This window comes from Cinclus cinclus, chromosome 8, assembly GCF_963662255.1.
Source record: "Cinclus cinclus chromosome 8, bCinCin1.1, whole genome shotgun sequence".
NCBI classification, from domain to species: domain Eukaryota; kingdom Metazoa; phylum Chordata; class Aves; order Passeriformes; family Cinclidae; genus Cinclus; species Cinclus cinclus.
In genome coordinates this window covers 29,999,227-30,019,701 of record NC_085053.1, presented here as the reverse complement: position 1 = coordinate 30,019,701, position 20,475 = coordinate 29,999,227, and the positions used below count along the sequence as shown (strand labels likewise).

General features: G+C 49.1%; 1 protein-coding gene across 1 annotated transcript; it reads right to left on the bottom strand.

Moving 5' to 3' along the window:
• Positions 1 to 310: 310 nt before the first annotated feature.
• On the bottom strand, positions 311 to 19,319 carry ANKRD13C (ankyrin repeat domain 13C). Its single transcript, XM_062497273.1, has 13 exons — positions 18,998 to 19,319; positions 14,971 to 15,012; positions 13,444 to 13,548; positions 12,434 to 12,519; positions 11,387 to 11,432; positions 10,644 to 10,710; positions 9,268 to 9,412; positions 8,431 to 8,562; positions 7,526 to 7,687; positions 6,743 to 6,822; positions 6,045 to 6,143; positions 5,195 to 5,295; positions 311 to 4,349 (listed from the first exon to the last, which is right to left on the bottom strand). The coding sequence occupies exons 1-13, from the start codon at positions 19,302 to 19,304 to the stop codon at positions 4,219 to 4,221; spliced, it is 1,503 nt and encodes a 500-aa protein (XP_062353257.1). The 5' UTR covers positions 19,305 to 19,319; the 3' UTR covers positions 311 to 4,218.
• Positions 19,320 to 20,475: the final 1,156 nt, after the last annotated feature.

Here is a 20,475-nt window from a genome sequence, read left to right as displayed (position 1 = left end):
AAACCCTCGAAGTCTCCCTCAAAGCCAACAGAAAACACCAAAAATCCCCTCAAACCCCGACCCTCCTGCAAGGTCAAAGCCTCTGTGGACATCCAGGCTTTGTTCTCCATTCCCCCAGCCCCATCCCGTGGGCCAAGGGAGCCCATCCCTGGCTGGAGGAAGTGAAAGCTCTGGAAGGACTGAACACAGTTCAGTGAATTTCAGGATCCTTTCCCCCCGCCTCCCTCCCGGGCAGCTGTTCCCAACCTGCTCCCATCCCTTTCCCCATAAAACCTGGGATACACAGGGCCGAGAAGAGGCTGTAATGAAAATGCAGGATTTTATTTAAAAAATGACCAAGAAAATGCCCTCGCAGAACACAGCAGCAGGAGCTCGTTCCCTCCCCTCCAATCCCGCTCCCACAGCGGAGCCGAGTCCCGGGAAGCGCCGGGACAGGAGAAGGAAGCCTGGATTGCACAGGTGGAGCAGTTTCCAAATCCAACAGCATAGTTTGGTCTTTATTCTAACAAATGACACAACCCAAAGTGACTATGAGTGAAGGGAAGAGAAAACCGGGGAGCAGACAACAGGAAAACCAAGAGAGGTGACTCGTTTTCCATGGGAGTTACAAACTGTCAGGAAAAGAAAAGTGAAACTGCAGCATTACAGGAATTGGTTAATCCGGATTAAATAACGCAGCTCTCCTGGCAGGAATCACAACTCAGGAGCAGAGACAGTAAAAGAACAGAGCGTTGCTGGGAATATCAACAGAATCTGTGGGATTCCAGCACAAACACATCCAGGGGAACGAACGGATTCAATGCAGGACTTGGGAACTGCAGTGGTGGGAGTGCAGTGGCTGGACAGCAGCTCCAGGAGAGGAAAACCAGGGTGTTCCCTTTGCCACGGGACAGAGCAGGAGTTTGGAAGACCAGAGGAATAGTTTGGTTCAGAAACGACCCACGGGATCCTTCCACAGTGAGGTCAGAGAATTGGGTTGAGCAAAATTCCTGGTTGTATTTTAAGAGCTATAAAAAAACCTCAGGAAAAAAACCAAGATGTGGTGGGAGGGGAGCCCCAAGCCCCCAGGAGCAGCAGGATGTGATTCCCACCAGGCTGACCCCGCTCCCTTCTCCTGCCCTGGACACTGACTCCCAGCTGGAGTGTCCAGGAGGCTGCTCCTGCTCCCCCCGACATTCCCAGGCCACGGGGATGAGCTGGAGCTGCTGCATGGACAAATCCATGGATCTGTGCTCACTCCCAGGCACCAAACCTTCCTGCAACACCTGGCCTGGCCTGGCCTTCAGGAAAATGGGGAAAGGTGAGGTGAGGCTCTGCTGGATCAATCCTGCTTAGAAAAAGGAAATTTCCCAGAGCCACAGGAGAGGGGAGGGACCCTGTGCCCCACACAGGGCTGGGAACACCCAGAGACAAACTGGGCCCACAAACATTCGCTGTGTCCATGCAACACAACCCAGTGACAAAACAGGCTTCAGTGGAGAAAACATGGATATAAACATGGATCTCAACACGGGCAGCCCCTCGGGATCCACAGGCTCAGCCCAGTGTCCCTCCAACACAATTCCTGCAGTGCATCCATTGGGAAACCTGCCCCGGTGTCTCTGTGTGTGAGAACTCCTCACCTGGAATGTTCAGACAGGAAACACATCCCAGGAGGAGGGGAAAGTCCTGAGAGCAGCTCCAGGGGGCACGGAGCTGCCCTGGGAGCTGGGGAACAATCCAGGGAATTCCCATCCCTCAGCTCCACAGGGAGAGCAGGAGCAGCCAGATTTGCTGGGATAAACCAGAACAAGGCCAGTTCCAAAGCTGTGCCCACATTCCAAGGCTGAAGAAGCCTTAGGAGCAGCCTCCTGCAACCCTTCCTGCAGACCCTGGAAGTGTCCCAGGGAGCAGCCGTGTCCTGGGGGGGTAAAATCCCCCAGATGTGCAGCCAGAGGCCAAGGAACCACAGGAAACACTTCCAGGACCTGCCCTGGGCTTTGGGTAGTTACCCCACGGCCACCAGAGGGGATGGAGCCACAGAAGCCTCAAATCCCACAGGAGGCCACCCAAAACCCTTTTTGTTTTCCAGTTCCAAGCCCGGGATCCACCCTGGGATCCAGCAGCAGCTGCACTGCCCAGGCCCCACAGCCCCACTGACACTTCCACGGAGCCAGGGATGAATTTGGGATAACCAAAAATGCAAAGAAACACAAATCCTTGGATCCTCCCTGAACCACTGAGGAAAGAGAGCTCTGACATTCACCTTGGGGAAGAACCTCTCCCCTTCACTGGAATTCCCAAGGAATGGGGTGCCCTGCATGGCACCAGCTCCACACCTGGCACAGGTCCTGCAGCTCCACAAAACATCCTGAAGGGATTCCCGGGAGGGGACAGGGCACCCCTGGGAGGGGACAGGGCCCTGTGCTGCCCCACAGGCACCAATCCAAGCCCAGCTCAGCCCCATGGACATTCCCAGTCTGTCTCAGAGGATCCCACCTGGCTCCCAGGAGCAGCACAGATGGTGTCAGTTCATCCCAGAGGTGTGAAACACATCAGGAATTCATCATTACTTGGGAGAACAAGTTCCATCATTCCCAGAGGATGCTTCACACCTGCCCTGACACGGCACTGCAGGAGTCATTTCCCTTTGCTTGTTTTCCCTAAAGTTTTATTTTGGATTTGAGTTTGAATTAACAACAAAGCTGCACTGCTCCCCTGTCCCAGTGCTCCCCTGTCCCCCCAGGTCCCAGTGTTTCCCTATTCCCACACGTCCCAGTGCTCCCCAGGTTCACAGAGGTGCTGGGAAAGGACCAACCCCACCCTCCCACTCCAGTGCTCCTGGACTTTGCTGACAAAAGTGATTTCCTGGGCCTCCTCTATGTCCTTCCCCAGAGCAGCCTCTTTGGGATGGATCAGAGATTCCAGCAGTTTGGAATCACCTGCTCTCAGGTGTACCTGACACCTTGCCCTGTGCTCAGCCCCTCCCTTGTCCCTCGTGCTCAGCACAGCTGTTCCCTCCACTGAGCATCAGTGATCCTCTTCATTATAAACTTTGATCCTTAACTCTATGGAATTCCAGAAAAAGTTTTACCTACAGTGCACAAAGAATATAATTTGGAAAATATTTACATTTTTTGTACAATGACACCACAGAACTTGAATCTAAATTTCTTCATACAAACAAATAGCACCATCAGCCTTCTGCACAAATCTTGCCTAACAAACCCCAAAAAGGTGGATTATTAGTAGATGAGGAGACTGGAACAACTGGGAATGGGAATAAGCTCAAGGAGCTGGAGTACTGAAACATCCACAAAGGGGGGGCTAGACAAGATGAGCTTTAAGGTCCTCCCACCCCAAACCAGTCTGGGATTCTGTGTGATGGAAACACAAAGAGGCAGGAAATGAAGTGGGAACACCCCAGTGAAAGCTGCCCATGAGCGCAGGGAAAGCTCCTCCCACAGGAAGGGGCAATTCCTGAGCTTTCCCCAGTGCCTCTATGCATCCCAGATTTCCAGGCTGCTGAGGGCACACACACACACTGACCTGGTGGTGCTCAGACGTTCTGGGACACCTCTCCCAAGTGAGGGTCAAATAAAGGATTAAAACAAGTGACATTCCCAGCCAGGCAGCCCTGGAGTGCTCCCCAAAACCACAGGGAGCCAGGCAGGGAGCAGAGAGTGAAGTGGGAATGAAGGGATCAGGTGGGGACAGCACCAGGCAGGTGCCTCGCTCCCTGCAGAGCACAGCTGGCTCTGCCCTGGGGTGCAGGAGGAAATCCAAGTGTCAGTGGTGCCCATTTGGTTCATTCATCTACAGCCAAGGCATTCCTTGGGGATACCTTCCAACATTCCACGGCTGAGCTGGGAGCTCAGGGAACAGGGAGCACAGGAAGGACAGGGAGGAGCTCGCCCCCAAGCCCCGGGCCCAGCTCGGTGCCAAGGTCCAGCAGTGTAAAAAAATTTAAAAACCAGCAGCTCCTCCCAGCTGGGAGCGGCAGCTCCAGGGCCAGGACTGGCTGTGCCAAAGGGAATGGCAGCAGGAGGCTCTGGGAAGGGGGAGCTGGAGGGGCTGGTGCCCAGTGCAGTGCCAGCACACCTGCACTGCTGCACGTTCCCTTTGCTGCGGGCTCACGGAGTTCATCCCTTCCTGTGCCCCACGGCTCTACCCTACTGTGGGTGCAGCCATTCCCTTTCCCTGGGATGTGGATGTTCCCCAGGAAGCTTCCAGCCCCCCCTAGAGGTCAGGGAAGCGGCTGGGATCCTCCTTGTAGTCGTCGGGAATGCTGAAGATGGAGTCATGGAACTCGTCGTAGCGGAACTCCTGGAACGTCACAGTGGCCGTGATGGTGGGGAACACCGGGATGTCTGCAGGGCACGGACAGGCCACCGTGAGGGCCAAGGAAAAGCCTCCAAGGGCACCAACCCCCAGCCCTGCCAGTGCCCAAAGCCAGCCTGGATGGGGTTTGGAGCAAGCTGGGATGCTGGGAGGTGTCCCTGGACATGGGAATGGGAGCACAAGCCGGGATTTGAGGTCACTCCCAACCCAAACTGCTCTGGAGTGCTGTGCAAGTATTATATAAACAGAGGTAGAGCAAAGCCTGGCCAGGACCACAGCTCCCTGCAATTCCAGAAACCCTGGATCCCTTAGGAAAGGGGCTACTGCTACTGGGATCATCTATCCCATGACTAAGTTGATTTCAGGCATTTCCATCTGTTACAAGTGCAATAGTTTTATATTTTTCACTTAAAATAAATCTATCATAAAACCCTTGAAGAAAAGGAAACACGGGAATGTTACAAAATGCTGCACACCTGAGATCCTCCCTAATGCAGGAATAATCCAGCACATCCCACTGGCCTTGGAGCAAGGCCCCAGCACTTCTGTGCTCCTGAACTCTCCAGCAACACATTCCTAGGTGAGAGTTCTTCCCCAAAACTCCAAAAAAGACCTTCTGAACATATTGCAAGAATAAATGCACATGTTTAGATCTGGGACATTTGGGAAAATTTCTCTTGGAAAGGGCTTTCCAGCCCTGAAGGAATCCCCATCCCTGGAGGGATTTCAAAGCTGTGTGGATGTGGCACTTGGGGACATGGGGCAGTGGTGGCCTTGGTAGTGCTGGGGGAATGGTTGGACTCAGTCTTTAGGGGGCTTTTCTAACCTAAAATTCTGGATATGTGAAGCCCCAGGAGCTGCTGTGTGCTCTTACCTAATTTGACAGGAAAGCCTGGTGGAAGCTTCATTTGAACAAATTCTCTAAGTTTGTTAAAGTGCTTGAAGGGTGCAATGACTTCTAAGACATTCAACAACCTGCAAAGGAGAGCAGAGCCCGTGACAGATCCTCCTGCCACAGCCTGTCCCTCTGGAACAGGAAAACATGATCCAAAGGGCCCAGGGGACAGAGAAGGTGACAATGATATCATCCCCCTTCCCCATCCCAGGGCTTCGGGGTCACCCACATCCAGCTCCTGCTGATCCAGAATTACAACAAACCAAGCCCAGGACAGCAATTCCCTGTCCTCATTTTCCACAGGAGATGAGGGATGAGGTATCACCCCCCTTCTCCATGGACATGTGGAACAGACCTGGCCTTGCACTGGTTTAGGAGACACAATTTTGTGCTAAAACTTAGTATGCGGAAAACCATTGGAGAATTCTTTGGGATCAGGCACCAGTTACTGATAACCCTGCCCAAAACTCTGCTCTTATCAAGCCAGTTACAGGCTTGGCTCCTCCCCCAGCCCCAGCAGCTCCCAGCTTCCCAGTTTCAGGGGGGAAAAAAAGCTTCCCAGTTTCAGGGGGGAAAAAAAGCTTCCCAGTTTCAGGGGGGAAAAAAAGCTTCCCAGTTTCAGGGGGGAAAAAAAGCTTCCCAGTTTCAGGGGGAAAAAAAGCTTCCCAGTTTCAGGGGGAAAAAAGCTTCCCAGGTTCAGGGATTCCTTGCTCAACAGCCTGACTGCACTGCCAGCTCCCACTCGTGGGGATCTGGAGTGTTTTGCAGTTCATGAACAATTAAAACATTCCCAACAGGAATGGCTCCCGTGGCAGGAGCTTCGACTCACGATTCGATTCCTAAGGGGAATTCCTGGCTCATTGCTATCGTGGCTTTGAAGGTTTTCTTGCTCTCCTTGCAGACCAGCTCCCTGCCCAGGTGAGGAGCTCTGTGAGGGACAGGAAGAGGCAAAGTCAGTGTTTCCCAGGGAAACCCTGGTTTTAGAGGAAGGAAAACAGACTTGGGTTGGAAAACATCAGGGAGGAATCTCTGCTTTCAAAGGATTTGCTTTATTGTAAAGCCATGCAGAATAAAGATAAAAAAACTTCTTAATTTAGATTACTTTGAGCTCTGCTAAACCAGGAGACAAGACAAAAACAGGAAAACTACTCCAATAAAATAATTCCTCCTAAACATGGTGTTAATAAACCCTACAGGAAGTGTTTATTAACCACTACCCAGAAATGCCCATGGCAGGGGGTGGAAGTGGGTGGGCTTTAGGGTCCCTTCCAACCCAAAGCATTCCAGGATTCCCTGCCTGTAGCTGAGGCACTGACACTGTTCTGCAGAGGGCTGGGAAGTGATCCTTGTGTACGGGAGCAAACACTGAGACACCAAACCCTGCCCTCCTCCCTCCCCACAAAAACAAGCAGCACCCACCAAGTGGAGAACTCAAAACCCCTCCCAGTTCCATGCCAGGGATCCAGAGGCGCCCAGCCCTATTCCCAGGGATCCAGAGGTGTCCCAGTCAGCCCCAGGAGCACTCACTTGCCACTCTCTGCAGAGATGTACTCCTCCCAGGAGATGGTGTTGGGGGACGGCGGCGTCAGCGACTGCCGGCGCACGGGCTGTGGGACAAGCAGAGCTCAGCTCAGTGCTCCTGTCCCCTCCCTCATCCTGAAATTCCCACCTGGAGCTGCCCCTCAGCTCCAACAACAGCCACACAGCCTGCCCTGCTCATGCCAGCTCCTGCTCTCAGCCCCCACCGAGGTGTTTGGCCTCCAAGGGCATTTTCTATAGGATTGGGCTCTGCTGCTCCATCATAATGAGTTAATTCAGGGCTCTGAGAGCCAAGGCAGCAGCTCCAGCTCACACAGAAATAAATTAATCACTTTAAAAGCTCTGTGTGTGTCCCCAGCTGAAGGCTGGCTCCTTCTGAAGAGCTCTTGATTTCCTGGTGCTAATCACAGGCTTCCTCCCATTTTAATGAAGCTCAAAGGAACACGATTGCCTTTCTGGCTTCCCTTTCATTCCCAACAATCAACATTGGGTCTAAAAGAATCCAAAGTGATTTGCCACAGCCAAACCCCTCATCTCTTCTAAGAGACAAATTAAAGCTGAATACCCAATATAACCACAAAAATCCCTCCCTCTGTGCACTAATCAGGGTAATTCATTAATGCATCACTACAATTATACTTGTGGGTCATGTTTATGATTTTTAAATTATGCCAACCAAAAGAAAATAAAAACATTATCTATGTATTTTGCACCATGAGGGGCGTGCAAGATTATTCTCCCACATCCTGGGAAGAGTTTAATCAGTTGTACCTCAAAATTCTGCTCCATGAGGTTTCCCCCTTTGCTCAGGCTCTCCATGATTGCTTTATTCCGAAGGATGTCCTCCTCACTGAGATGTTCCCTTCTTTTCCTGGATTCCAACACAAGTCCATTCACCAAGTAGAAATCTGCCAGGAAATTTCCTACTCTTTCCTGCACAAAAGGAATTGGGACATTAATGACTCACAGAAGATAAAATAAAAACATTTGGATTCTTGGGGATCAAATCACGGCAGTAAAGGAACTTGGGGGCTGAGCTGGAATCCCCCCAGCCCCACACATGGGCTGGCAGTGGGCAATCCCAAAAATCCAGCAGGAACAGGTTCCCTTTTTATGAAGGGAAGCTTTAAGACAGAGATTATTGAAGAATTTGAGTGAAATCCTTTTCCAGAGCACACCCACCACTCCCTCTCTCCAGCAGGAGTGCACAGTATCCTTCCTGCACTCCCTGCAATCCACCTGCAGAGATCAGAGCTTCCTGCAATAAAATCATTCCCAGGATTATCTGTCCTACCCCTGCCCAAAAGCTCCAGAATCTTTTTTCCTGCTTTTTTCTGCTGAAGGCAGTCCAGCAGAGAAATTCCACATGGAATGAACTTGTGGTAACTGGGGATACAGGGACAGGGATTTTTCCTTTGTCTTGAACACCTCATCCTTTCAGAATCCTGGATTGGTTTTGGGTTGGAAGGGACCTCAAAGCCATTCCAAGTCCCTGCCATGGGCAGGGACACTTTCCACTGTCCCAGGCTGCTCCAAGCCCTGTCCAGCGTGGCCTTGGGCACTTCCAGGGATGGGCAGCCACATCTTCTCCAGGAAACCTGCTCCAGTGCTTGTCCCAGTGCCTTTCCCTGCCCCCTCCTGCCCAGCACCAGGCTCCGAGCTTCCCTCCCACTCACAGTTTTGTCCTCCCTGAAGAGCCACCCTGTCTGGGCCCGTGTGAATGTGATGGATTTGGTGGATAAGGTGGCAGAGTAAATATCACTGCTCATCAAAATGTCAACCTCCTCTTCTGTCTCCATCTCAGATTCCTGGAAGAAAAATTCCAAAATACTCAGCAGAACTTAAAAACAAGGATTGCGTCTTCTAAAGAGACACCAATAAACAAATCCATAAGCCTTGTCCTTTGGACCTTTTCCCAGAAGCAGCATTTCCTGAATTTTCAAGGGGTTTTATAAAACCTCTGGCCAAATGGTTTCCAAATAGTTTAATCTTGAATATTAATGTGAATAAAGCATCCCAATGAGATTTATGCAGCAGCTCAGCAACCCCACCCTTTCCACAGGCAATAATCCATCTGCTTTAAATGTCTGGGGGATAAAGCTGCAATTAAAAGACTTGACTAATTACAGGGGGTCCAGTGAGTCAGACCCTCACGTTGTTATCACCTGAACTGGCCATGGAGTGATTAAAGGGATGCAAAGCAGTGGCAGCAGGTCTGAAAACTCACCTGAGGACACCTAAACTAAGCCCAGTGAAAAGATTAAAAGCAGCACATCATAATTTAAACCACATCTTTCTCATCTATTCCCATTCCAACTTTTCCTCAACCACAAATCTAGATTCAAAGCTGGTTTTCCTCACAAAATTCGACGTCACCTTCACAGCTCAAGTTGGAACAACCGAGGGAAAAAAATGCTTTAGTTTGCAGCTCTTTGGGTGTTTCTGAGGCAAATTTTGTTTGATAAATTCCAAAACAGCCTGGGATGTGTCCCACCCCCTTCCCAGAGCTTTACCTCGTGGTGTATTCGCTGGTAAACTTTTTGCTCATTGTCTAAAACTACAAAAGATTCGGAGGGTGCGGCGTCACCGTTAAAAATGAAGCTTAAATCCCCTCGTTGGCACTTCATGTCAGTAAAGTCTATCAGAGTTGTGTCCAGCCTGTGAAAACAACCCCAAATTTCACAAAAAATTACCCATAAACGCAGGAGGAAATTCAGCTTTCAAGCAGGAAAGTGGATTTTCTTAATGGCAAATAAACACATAAAGGGCTGAGTTCTCATAGGATTTCAGAAGTGAAGTATGGATGCAGAAATCAGCAAAAAATTGCTATAAAGGTTTAAGTTTTCTTCAGAAAATTGTATTTAATACTGCCAGCAGGAGGAGGGGAGGGGGAGAGAATTTATTCAGTGCTACACACTGAAAAACAACTCCTCAGCAGGGCCTGCCTTGAGTAACAACACTGGGACAGGACCCAAAATCTGAAGAGGACTCAGAAACAAACTCAATTTTTAAATTTGAATTATTTCCATTGCTATTTCTATTTTTCTCCCTCACCAACACCAAGGAAATGTTCCTGCAGATCTGAATAACTGGAGGAAGATGGAGCCAAGGCCATGGATCTCTGTAGTAATTCATATCCAGTATTGCCAGAGCATTTATTTCTCTAAAAAGGTGATTAAAGAACCAGAACTGGATGAGTTTAAGTAAGGAGGAATTAAAACTCCTCACAGCTTTGCCTCTGATCCCAAGGAAAAAACCTGTATTTATCTATTTCCCCTCAGTTCAGGCCTCACCCAGGCAGAGCATTCAGAAATGAGAAGAGAAGCAACAGCCCCAGACTCAAATTTCACCTAAAAATTCACTTTACACACCCAAGCTACCCCTTTAATAGAACAAAAAATTCTACAGATTGAATTACCAGGATCATACTCTTGCCTCTTTAAGTTTTGGCCCCTAAAGAAAATGCCAGAAAATACATTTGATTCCAAACTAAATCAGTTGAAGAGCTGAGCTTGGAAAGACTCCTTAAACCCTCTGCTGAGTTTGTGAATTTGTCACTTCAAACACCTTGAAGAGAGAAATTATACCACTTTTTTTTTTTTTAAACTACAGACTGGAGCAGCAACATTTCTCCACAAAATACTGGAATTTATTTGCAATTGTGTTATAGATACCCAAACCCTGTTTTTCACTGGCACATCTGGTAGATAAAGCCTCATCCAGCTGCTCTTGTTCTATATTTAAGTTATATTCAGCTCAAAAGAGAGAATCAGAGAGCCTGAAATTCCAAGTCATGGATGTGCCCAGGCTCCTCAGAGATTCTGTCAGGCCCACTGGGATCCAGCTTTTCCCTGGCACAGAAATATTTGGGTACAAAAGCAGCACTCACCTGATATTTATACCTTGTTTGTGTATTTTACATGCATCAGAAGGCAGAATTCGGGAAAGTAAAGGCACTAAAAGAGGGAGGGAAAAGGAAATCAGGGCACTGAGATCCCTCTGCAAAGTATTCCCATTAAAACCATTTCATCAGTTTGATTCTGGATGTGTTTTAATGCAAATACAGCATTTTCTATCATCATCTCAATCAAACACAACCAACATCAGGGGTATTTCTATTTGATAAAATTGATTTTTTTTGCAATTGTAATTGCACACCCTGCTTCCAATACCAGATAGAATTTGTATTTTCATCACAGGTAAACCATTTATAAATCCTAATAATTGTGGCTGTTCACAGTTTGAATTCTGGGATTTAATAGTTTATATAATGCACCAAGGGAAAGCCTGGCTCCAATTAAAGCATCAAAATGGTCCAAAGTATTAATATTAAATTAATAAAACACATAAAATCATAGACTGGTTTAGGTTGGGAGGGACCTTAAGGATCATCCCATCACCTCTGGGACACCTTCCACGACCCAGGTTCTCAAAACAAAGAGCTACTTCCCCTCCTTACTGAGTCACTGGATGAGAGAATTCAGCTCCAAAAGTGAGTAAGCAAAAATAAACCTGGAAAAAGTTGTGTGTCCTTTCCTCAGGACTCAGATCTGCAGCACAAAGCAGAGGAGAACGAGTGTGCTGCAGGCTGATTGCATTATCTCCCTGGGAAAGGGACATGGAAGCACTCACCCCAACTTTGAAAATCCCAGTGAAGCTCTAGATAGAAGTCACCTAGCTGAGAAAAAAAGAACAATGTGTTAACAAGCTTTTCAGGCTAAGTAACTGTAAAATTTGCTCCAAGGCAGAAGCTGGGTTTGGCAAACAAAGAAAAATTTCTCAAATGTTGTAGTTGAATTTGTGCTGAACTGAAACATCACTGAAGCTTTAGCTGCAGCAGAATCAATAATGATAAAATGATGTAACTCATTTGAACTCACATTTTTAATCATTTTTTAATGCTAGTTCAACTACCAAGGCCTGGGCTGCAGAAGATTTATTTGTAAACACGTGTTTAAAAAACACCTATGGAGCTCTCTGCTTGCTTTGATTGATCCAATCCAATCCCACGGAATTAGAATTAATTATACAATAATTAATGAGTCAAGTTTCAGGCAGGATTATTGCAAACACCAATTTCCACTGGCCCTGTGGAAATGTGCTGAAGTCATCAGGTCAGAGCTCCTGTGCCTCCAGAGCCAACCCCACCACGAGGCTGCTCAGGGATCACAACACAGCTCAGCTTGCACAGGGGCAATTTAATTAACTTTTGATAAATAAATGGGTTTCTACAAACTGCTGTCCCCAAACTGAGCAGTATTTTCACTGTGCCCAAGGGGAATTGGCTGCTGGATGCTGATGGAGAATGAAACCAAAAATCTCCTCCATCACTGGGCAAGAGTCATTTGGGGACTGAACAGACCAGGAAATTATTAATTGATACAAGATTTAAGAAAACCTTAAAAATCTAATGAAATAGAGATTCTTTAACTCTGAGATGGCAAAAATGATGAGTAAGTCTGTCTTAACAAACCTTTTATTTGAATTTCTAGAAGTTGAAAGTATTCCCTTAAAACACATAAAATTCTGTGAACCCTCACAACAGAGCCAAGATTGCTTTTAAGAGCAAAAGATTGGTAAAAACATGGAAAAATCTTCCTGGCAGTTTTCCAGAGTGTCCTTACTCAGAGCACAAGGCACTGCTTTCCACCCCCACCTGGTTTTGTCAGCACAACTCACCTCTTTCAGGGCTTTTAATAACCGAGGTCGCTTCTCTTCAACACTTTCCCTGGACTGCTGCTTGAGCTTCCTCAGGAGTGCTGAAACTACACAGGAATTAACCCATGAACTCTGTTTGTTTGGGAATTAGAGGTGAGTGGCTTATTTGAGGCCTTAACCCAAACAATGCAATGGAACATTTCATCACACCTGAGAAATTAATCCCAGTTACAGGAACTGCACATTAACCTGCTCACATCACTTCAGGAAGAAAAGCCTCAATAATTGCTTGTAAAATGAACTATATTATCATATCAAGGGGGTTTTTACACAGGTATTAGTAAATATACAAATATACTGATACAAATATACTGAATGTAACATCTACTCCACTGAGAAAATCAGTTGTGAGGAGCTGACATGGGAATGCTGTTGGCAGATTATAAACTAGTGCATTAATATATTAATAATATCTTTTTATATGTAATACATAATGAGTGTTCTGCTACAGGAATGCACCACCACACATGGCAAATACTATTAACATCCACCAGCGAGCAGCAGCAGAATAATTTCCTTTTGCTACTCCATGTCTGAGATGAATAAATAATAACTGAATAATATATAATATATAAACTACGTTTTCCCACTGGCCTGTTGAGATGCAGCCTAAAAGCCACATCCCACTGGCAACTGATCCATAAACAAACCTGTGAGCACAGGGAGATGATCCCACCCAGCTCAGATCCCATTCCAAACCCAGGACATGCTGGTGCAGAGCTTTCCCAATCCCCTCAGTCTGAGCAGAGTTAACAGTTTGCTTATGTAACCCAGTGCAACTTCTTATCAAGGAAATGGATGTGCCTGATCATGTCCAGATATAAAATGTTCAGCTGATTAAGAGAAACCCTTCAGAGAGCTGAAAGAGGGCTGGGGGAAAATAACGCAGCTTCAGAGCTCTGCTTTCCTGCTGTGAATGAGCCCCAGTTTGGGGCTAATTGGCAAACTGGGATGAATGAAGAGGTGCTTACTCATCTGTCTGTCTCCATAGCTGATGGCTTCGGCCAGAGGGCTCCATCCCTGAGCGTTTTTCACCTTTACTGGAGCATTATGGGCTAAAAGCAGGTGGGCACATTCTGGGACAAAAAAAATCACAGTTATTTACAGGAAAGGATGCAGCAGGAGCAGTCAGAATAAAACTCTATCAAAGCAATTCATATCAGAGATATTACACAGATTATCAAAACACATATCTGGATTCTGACTCACTCGAACAAACAAAGGCATTTATGCAAGTACTTCCAGCACTTCCCTGTTCAATACTACCACTAAAAATAATTGGTGATCAGCCACCAATTATGTAACACTGAAGATTTGTCCCTCCTGCTACGTGGATTTTGCTTTTTATAATATTTCTGCACGTCAGATACACACACCACTATGGAACAAGGCTATTTATATTTAATGTATGACATCAGCTCTCTGCTGCACACACAAACCAGAGACACCTCAGGGCCTTCGTCCCTCTCCAAGGGGTGAATGGATCATGGGCACATGGATTTGGGCAACTCCCATCAGGTGCAGGGCAGGCAGAGGAGGCTGAGGCACCAACACATGCCTGTGTGCCAGAACATCCTGGGCAATCTGGGATTTAAAGAGGGCAAACAGGCACCTCTGTTCCAGGAAAGCCTCAGAGCAGGTGTGGAACCAACAGCTGCATTCCCCATCCACGGGTGGACATGATAGTGGAATGAAAAAACAAAGGAGATGAGGAGGGTCTCAGTGCTCCCGCGTGCTCCTTGGAAATGGTTCTTCAGTTTACAGCCACAGGGAAACCTCAGCACGTGTCACTAAAGCCACCCTGAGCTGTCTGGAGGTGATGGAGCAGGACCCAGCTGCCTCATCACCAAGACAGGGACTTCCTGGGTGATTTTCCTACCACAGGTGCCACAGGAAACTGCACTGGTCATTCCAGATGCAGCAGCAGTGAGTCAGTGCCAGGCTGAGTGGCTGGGGAGGAAGAGATATTTCCCTGCTGAATAAACTGTCTCCTGTGGGGATGAACAAAGGCCCTGAGTAACCCAGCCAAGACACCCAGGATTGTTATGGTTCCTTAAGCAGTGCCTGGGACAAGAACATCACTCTGCAGGGAGCAGGAAAATCAGCTTGGAATCACCAGCCACATTCCATTTCCAGTTCAATAAACAGGCTGGGAGAGCTGGGAATGTTCACCTGGAGAAAAGAAGGATCCAGGGAGAGCTGAGAGCCCCTTCCAGGGCCTAAAGGGGCTCCAGGAGAGCTGGAGAGGGACTGGGGACAAGAAGAGACAGGAAAGGGAGAACGGCTTCCCACTGCCATAGGGCAGGGTTAGGTAGGACATTGGGAATTAAACTCAGATTCCTTTTCTCACTCTTCTCCAAATCCATCATCTTCCCAGAAAACCTCACTAGCTTGAAACACGAGATCACATTCAGGAAAATGGAAAAAACCCTTTGCTCCTTTTGCCCCCGAATCTTCAGGATCACTGAAGAGGTAACAAAACAAATGGTTCTACCCACCTTTATGTCCCAACATCACAGCAAGATGTAAAGGAGTGTTTCCTAAAAGAAAGCACAGAAATAAAAGATGTTAAAGTTACCATAATCCATTGCAATCCCTTCCTTAGGAAACCCCAGTTCCTGCTCTAACACAGGAACACACCAACACCCACCAGGAGTGACATTTTTCTAAGCAGCCATGTGGATTATAACTGTCAAAATAAATATACTGAGACACATTTCATGGGCCAAGAGAGGGTTTTTAATGATATCTTGAAACTCACTCCAAGCAAAGAAGTCCAGAGGTGTCTTTGAGAAAGACAAAACCCAAACCCCTCAGCTCCCCACAGCCTGAAGGGTCTGATCCCTTCCCAGCCTGACATATCTGGGTTAAAAGCTACTCACAGATATGATACTGATTAAAAATTTAACAGCCTGTTTTATTAATTTTTCAAAGATTGAGTACTCATTTTTTACAACTACAGTACTGGGCATATTGAGAAGGAACAGCACCTTCACTACAAAGCTGCCTTTTGGTAGTTTCCAAAGGAAGCTTTGGAGAGGATCAGCAGCCTCTCAAACCTGTCTCCATTTTCCTGGTGATGCTCCTTACACAGGTGGTATTTGTGTTCTTAAATATTCACTGTGAGGCACCCAGAGCTGCTTTTCCTGCATTAATGCTGCTACCAGCCTCATGACACACTTTATTTAGGGAGCTTAAAGATGCAAAGTTCTTCCATTTAACTGTATTTTGCACATTTAAACACTTTCTTAGAGCAGTCAAGACAAAAAAAATGATGGAAAACAAATTTATTGTGCAATTCTTGGTCAAGAGTTATTTTCTAACTCTCATTCTGTCAGCAGGAAGAACCTGCTCTGTGCAGAGGATGTGCTGCACATCTGGGAGAGGCTGCCACACAAATGCCAGCACCCTGCAGCATCAGGGAATTTCAGCTGGAGATGGGAACCGTGCCCTGCTTGCCCATGAGGGGCTGACAGGGCTGTTCAGTGTGTCCTGCATTTCATCCTTGCAGGACACTGGCAGCATCCCAGGCAGCCACAGCCCAGCTCATTATAACCCAGCTAAACTCCTACTTCTATTAATAGCTGCTCCAACATCTGGGAGCCAGCACAGCACTGGGAATCCTGGATGCTCTGGATGGAAATAACCTTCCTGAGGAACATGTTTGAGAGGGAGCCACACTGTGTGCTCAGGAAATGCAAACTGGGTGACCCAAGGGGAAATATTTTCATAAAATTATGGAATCACAGGACTGGTGAGGGTGGAAAAGCCCTCCAGGATCACTGAGTCCAAGCTGTGCCAAACTGCTACCTTGTCACCAGCACTCAGTGCCACATCCAGCCCTTCCTTGGACACCTCCAGGGATGGGGACTCCAAAATTCCCTGGATAGCTCCAGTGCCTGACCACCCTTTCCATAGGGAAATTCCTGCTGGTGTCCAACCTGACTCTGCCCTGACACAACTTGGGGCAATTTCCTCTTGTCCTGTTCCCTGACTCCCCCCTGGCTGTCCCCTCCTGTCAGGGACTTGTGCAGAGCCACAAGGTCCCCCCTGAGCCTCCTTTTCTCCAGGCTGAGCCCCTTTCCCAGCTCCCTCAGCCCTTCCTGGTACTCCAGCCCCTTCCCTTCCCTGGACATGCTCCAGCCCTTCCATGTCTTTGTTGGAGTGAGGGCCTCAGAACCGGGCCCAGGATTTCAGATGAGAACTCATCAGTGCCCAGCACAGCTCCAGTCCCTTTTCCCAAGAAATCAGTGCTCCAGCAGCTCCTGCAATCCTGCTCATGCACATCCAGGTGGGCATAAAACCACACCTGAAACACAGCACCTGTCCCCACACACGTGTGGCCTTTCACCTCTGCTGAGGTACCTCACACCAACAGGGAGCCAGGGCTGCTTTCCAACAAAAGGATTTGTCTACTTCAGGATTTAAGGTCTTAAATGCATGTTATAATAAAACTGTAAGTCATCTACTAGGTGTAGCTACAGGCTTCTCCCAGGAAACTCATTGTTTGGGAATAATGACACTGGCCTTCCCTTGGGCAGCGATCTGGAGGTTAATTTAGGAAGCTGGGTAGGCACTCAATTAACACACAATTGCTTTTAGCAGAACAGCAGGAGTCTCCTATTCCACAGGATTTGGCTTTCCTGCACTGAAGCAACACTAAAATGGGCCTGATTATTAACAATGAGTTCTCTCTCCACTTTGTCCAACCCTTATCACATCCCAGGATTCCCCTGGCTTATTTCTGAGCAAATCATCAGCTGCAGTGTCCCCCAAATAATTCCCAGTTCCAGTGTGTGTAAACAAGTGACAGAGGGAATCAGGAAGGAAGACAACAATAACAGGGCAATGTTACTCAGGCCTTTGGAATGTCAAGACATCAAGAGGTTTGTTATGGGTTTTTTTGAACAGTTCAAGTAAAAACTTGGGAGGGAGATGATGAGTCAGAGATCCCCAAAGTGTCCCAACTCTAAACAGAGCTGGGAAAGCAAGGGAGATATTAATTACAGATTAATATATGGATTGAAGAAGGATGGAATCAATGTGTGTGATAAACACTGAGGGTGACAGCACAGCAAAGAGGGATCAGGAAGTGCCTTCAAGGAAAGATTTGGAGCTGCTGCTGCTGCTGCTGAGTTGCTTGAAGGGGAACTGGAGGGAGGCCAGGGAGAAGCAGCAGCAAGAACAGAAAGAGTGGGAAAAATCCTCCCCAAGTCTACAGCTTTCATTCTAGCAGGATTTGCTGGAATGAAGGTGGCAGGATAAACAGATCTGTAGCTGGATTTGGAACTCTGCCCTTAGGGAAGCACTGTGCCAGTTGTAGGCAACACTCCTGCCCATCCTGGCTGGGAGCTGAGCCCTGTGTTACTCTGCATCCCTCAGCTGCCTTCCAGTGCCCAATGCCACCACAGACACAGCTGGAATTCCCAGTTCCATCATTGCTGCCACTGTACCAGGCCCAGAGATCCTTAACCTTCGTGCTCCTTTTGAATTTACAGACCACACTTAAGCACAGCCGATCTCCTTATCAGAAACACAGCGCAAGCCTCCCCTTTATCACAACTTCTCAGACACCACACACGTGGAACTTGCAATTCCCCAGCAGAAATGGATCGTGTTACTCTTGAAAGGGGTATTAAAAATAGAGATTAAAACTAACCATGAAGGTCATGCCGATCCCCCAGGCTGATTTCTTTGTTAACAGCATAAAATATTCCCCAAATTAAAATGTTTTGAAATGTTCTGGCAAGACATTCAATATTCACAAATTTCAGAGCAGCACAAGGATCAGATTCCACCTCTGCCACTGACACTGCTGTGGACAAAGCACTTCCAGAGGAGATAAGAACAACTCTCAAAATTCAGAGCTACATCATTTAAAAAGAAACGGGGAAAAGGGACTGGTTTTTGTAGCCTGGGGAAATATCAAAAACTGCTCTGCCAACAGCCAAAGGAACCACTCAGCAACTCCCAAAGCAAACAGGTGACAGCTCAGACATCCTAAAAGAGAACAAGTCTTTTAAATACAGTGGGGTCTTGGACGCAGAGCAACACCTGGTCAGAGGCAGCTCCGCCAGCACAGTGCAGGTACTGGAGCTGACAATGCTCATTCATATTACAAAAATCACGGAATTACATAATGGTTTAGATTGGAACGGACCTTAAAGCCCATCCAGTGTGGCAGGGACACCTTCAACCGTCCCCGGGTGCTCCATGCCCCAATGTCCAGCCTGGCCTTGGGCATTGCCAGGGATCCAGGGGCAGCCACAGCTGCTCTGGGCACCCTGTGCCAGGGACTGCCCACCCTGCCAGGGAACAATTCCTGCCCCATATCCCATCCATCCCTGCCTTCTGTCAGTGGAAGCCATTCCCTGTGTCCTGTCACTCCCTTGTCCACAGTCCTTCCTAAAGGGGATTCACACACCCTTACGACACTCCCTCGTAAAACTCCCAACGAATTTCCCGGTTCACCATCCGCATCTCCCGCCGCACCGAGCCCCGGATCCTCCGGTGCGTCCCGCTCACCGTGACTGTCCTTCTGGGCGATGCCCTGGGTGCGGATGAGCGCCGAGAGCCGCCGCACGTCCCCCTTGAACACGCACTCGTGCACGGGGAAGGGGCCGCGCTCGGGCCCGGCGGGGGCGGCCCGGGCCGGCGGGCGGTGCCGGTGAGCGCCGGGCCCGCGGTGCCCCCCGGCCCGCCCGCCCTTCCCGCCCGTGAAGGCGCCCCCGGGCGCCGCGGCCGCCTCGTCCTCGCCGGCCGCCAGCAGGTCCCCGTCCTCCTTGCTGGGTTTATGGTCCCTGCGCAGCGAGCGGAGCTTCTCGCCGGTCATGGCCGGCGGGAGCGCCCGAAGCGCTCGGAGCCTGCGGGGCCGGTCCCGCCCGGAGCCCCCGGAGCGGCCGCAGCTCCGCCCGCGCCTCACGGGCCTCGGCTCCGCGCCGCCATCTTCAGCCGCCGCTCTCGCGAGACTGCGCCGCACCGAGAGAGCGCGCGGGAGGAGCCGCGGAGCGACCGGGAGGGGCGGGGCGGGAACCGCCCCAACGGGCACGGCCTGAGGGGCGGGATCGGGAGCTGAGCATCGATCGGGACACCGCGTCTTGAGGGACCGGATCTGGGATCGGGAACCGGGAATCGATCGGGACACTGCGTCTTGAGGGACCGGATCTGGGATCGGGAACCGGGAATCGATCGGGACACCGCGTCCCGAGGGACCGGATCTGGGATCGGGAACCGGGAATCGATCGGGACACCGCGTCCCGAGGGACCGGATCTGGGATTGGGGATCGATCCCGACAACCGTGTCCTGAGGGACGGGATCGGGAACTGGGGATCGATCCCGATAACCACATCCTGAGGGACAGGATCTGAGATTGGGGATCGATACCGACAACTGCGTCCTGAGGGACAGGATTGGGGATCCATCCCAGCAACCGCATCCTGAGGGACTGGATCAGGAATCAGGGATTGATCCCAACAACTGCAATCCTGAAGGACTGGATCAGGAATCAGGGATCGATCCCGACACCCACATCCTGAGGGACCGGATCGGCCCCAACGGGCACGGCCTGAGGCACAGACGGGATCAGGGGTCGATGCCAACAGGCACATCCTGAGGGACTGGGACAGGGAGACTCCAGAATTCTCTGAGCAGAGAGAGTCTCTGCGCAGAGATTCCAGTGCTCTCCCACCCTCCACGGGAAGTTCTTTGGGAAATTATGGGACCTGGACAAAAAACGGGACAGTCCCCCTGTTGTGGTTCGAGCCCTTGGAGGAGCCTTGTCAGCTCAGAAAGGACCTGTTTGGGTCAGAGCTTCCCAATTTCCCACTGCACCTCCCACCCCTGGGCCAGTTCTGTGAGTTTCTGCTTCCAGTATGGGATGAGTAATTGTAAAAATGATGATGTCCCAAATTCCTGGTGAATTGGATTTTTTACTAATTCTCCCAGGGAAAACAACCCCTCAGTTGCCAGGAAGATCAGCTTTGCTGCAGTGACAGAACTACCT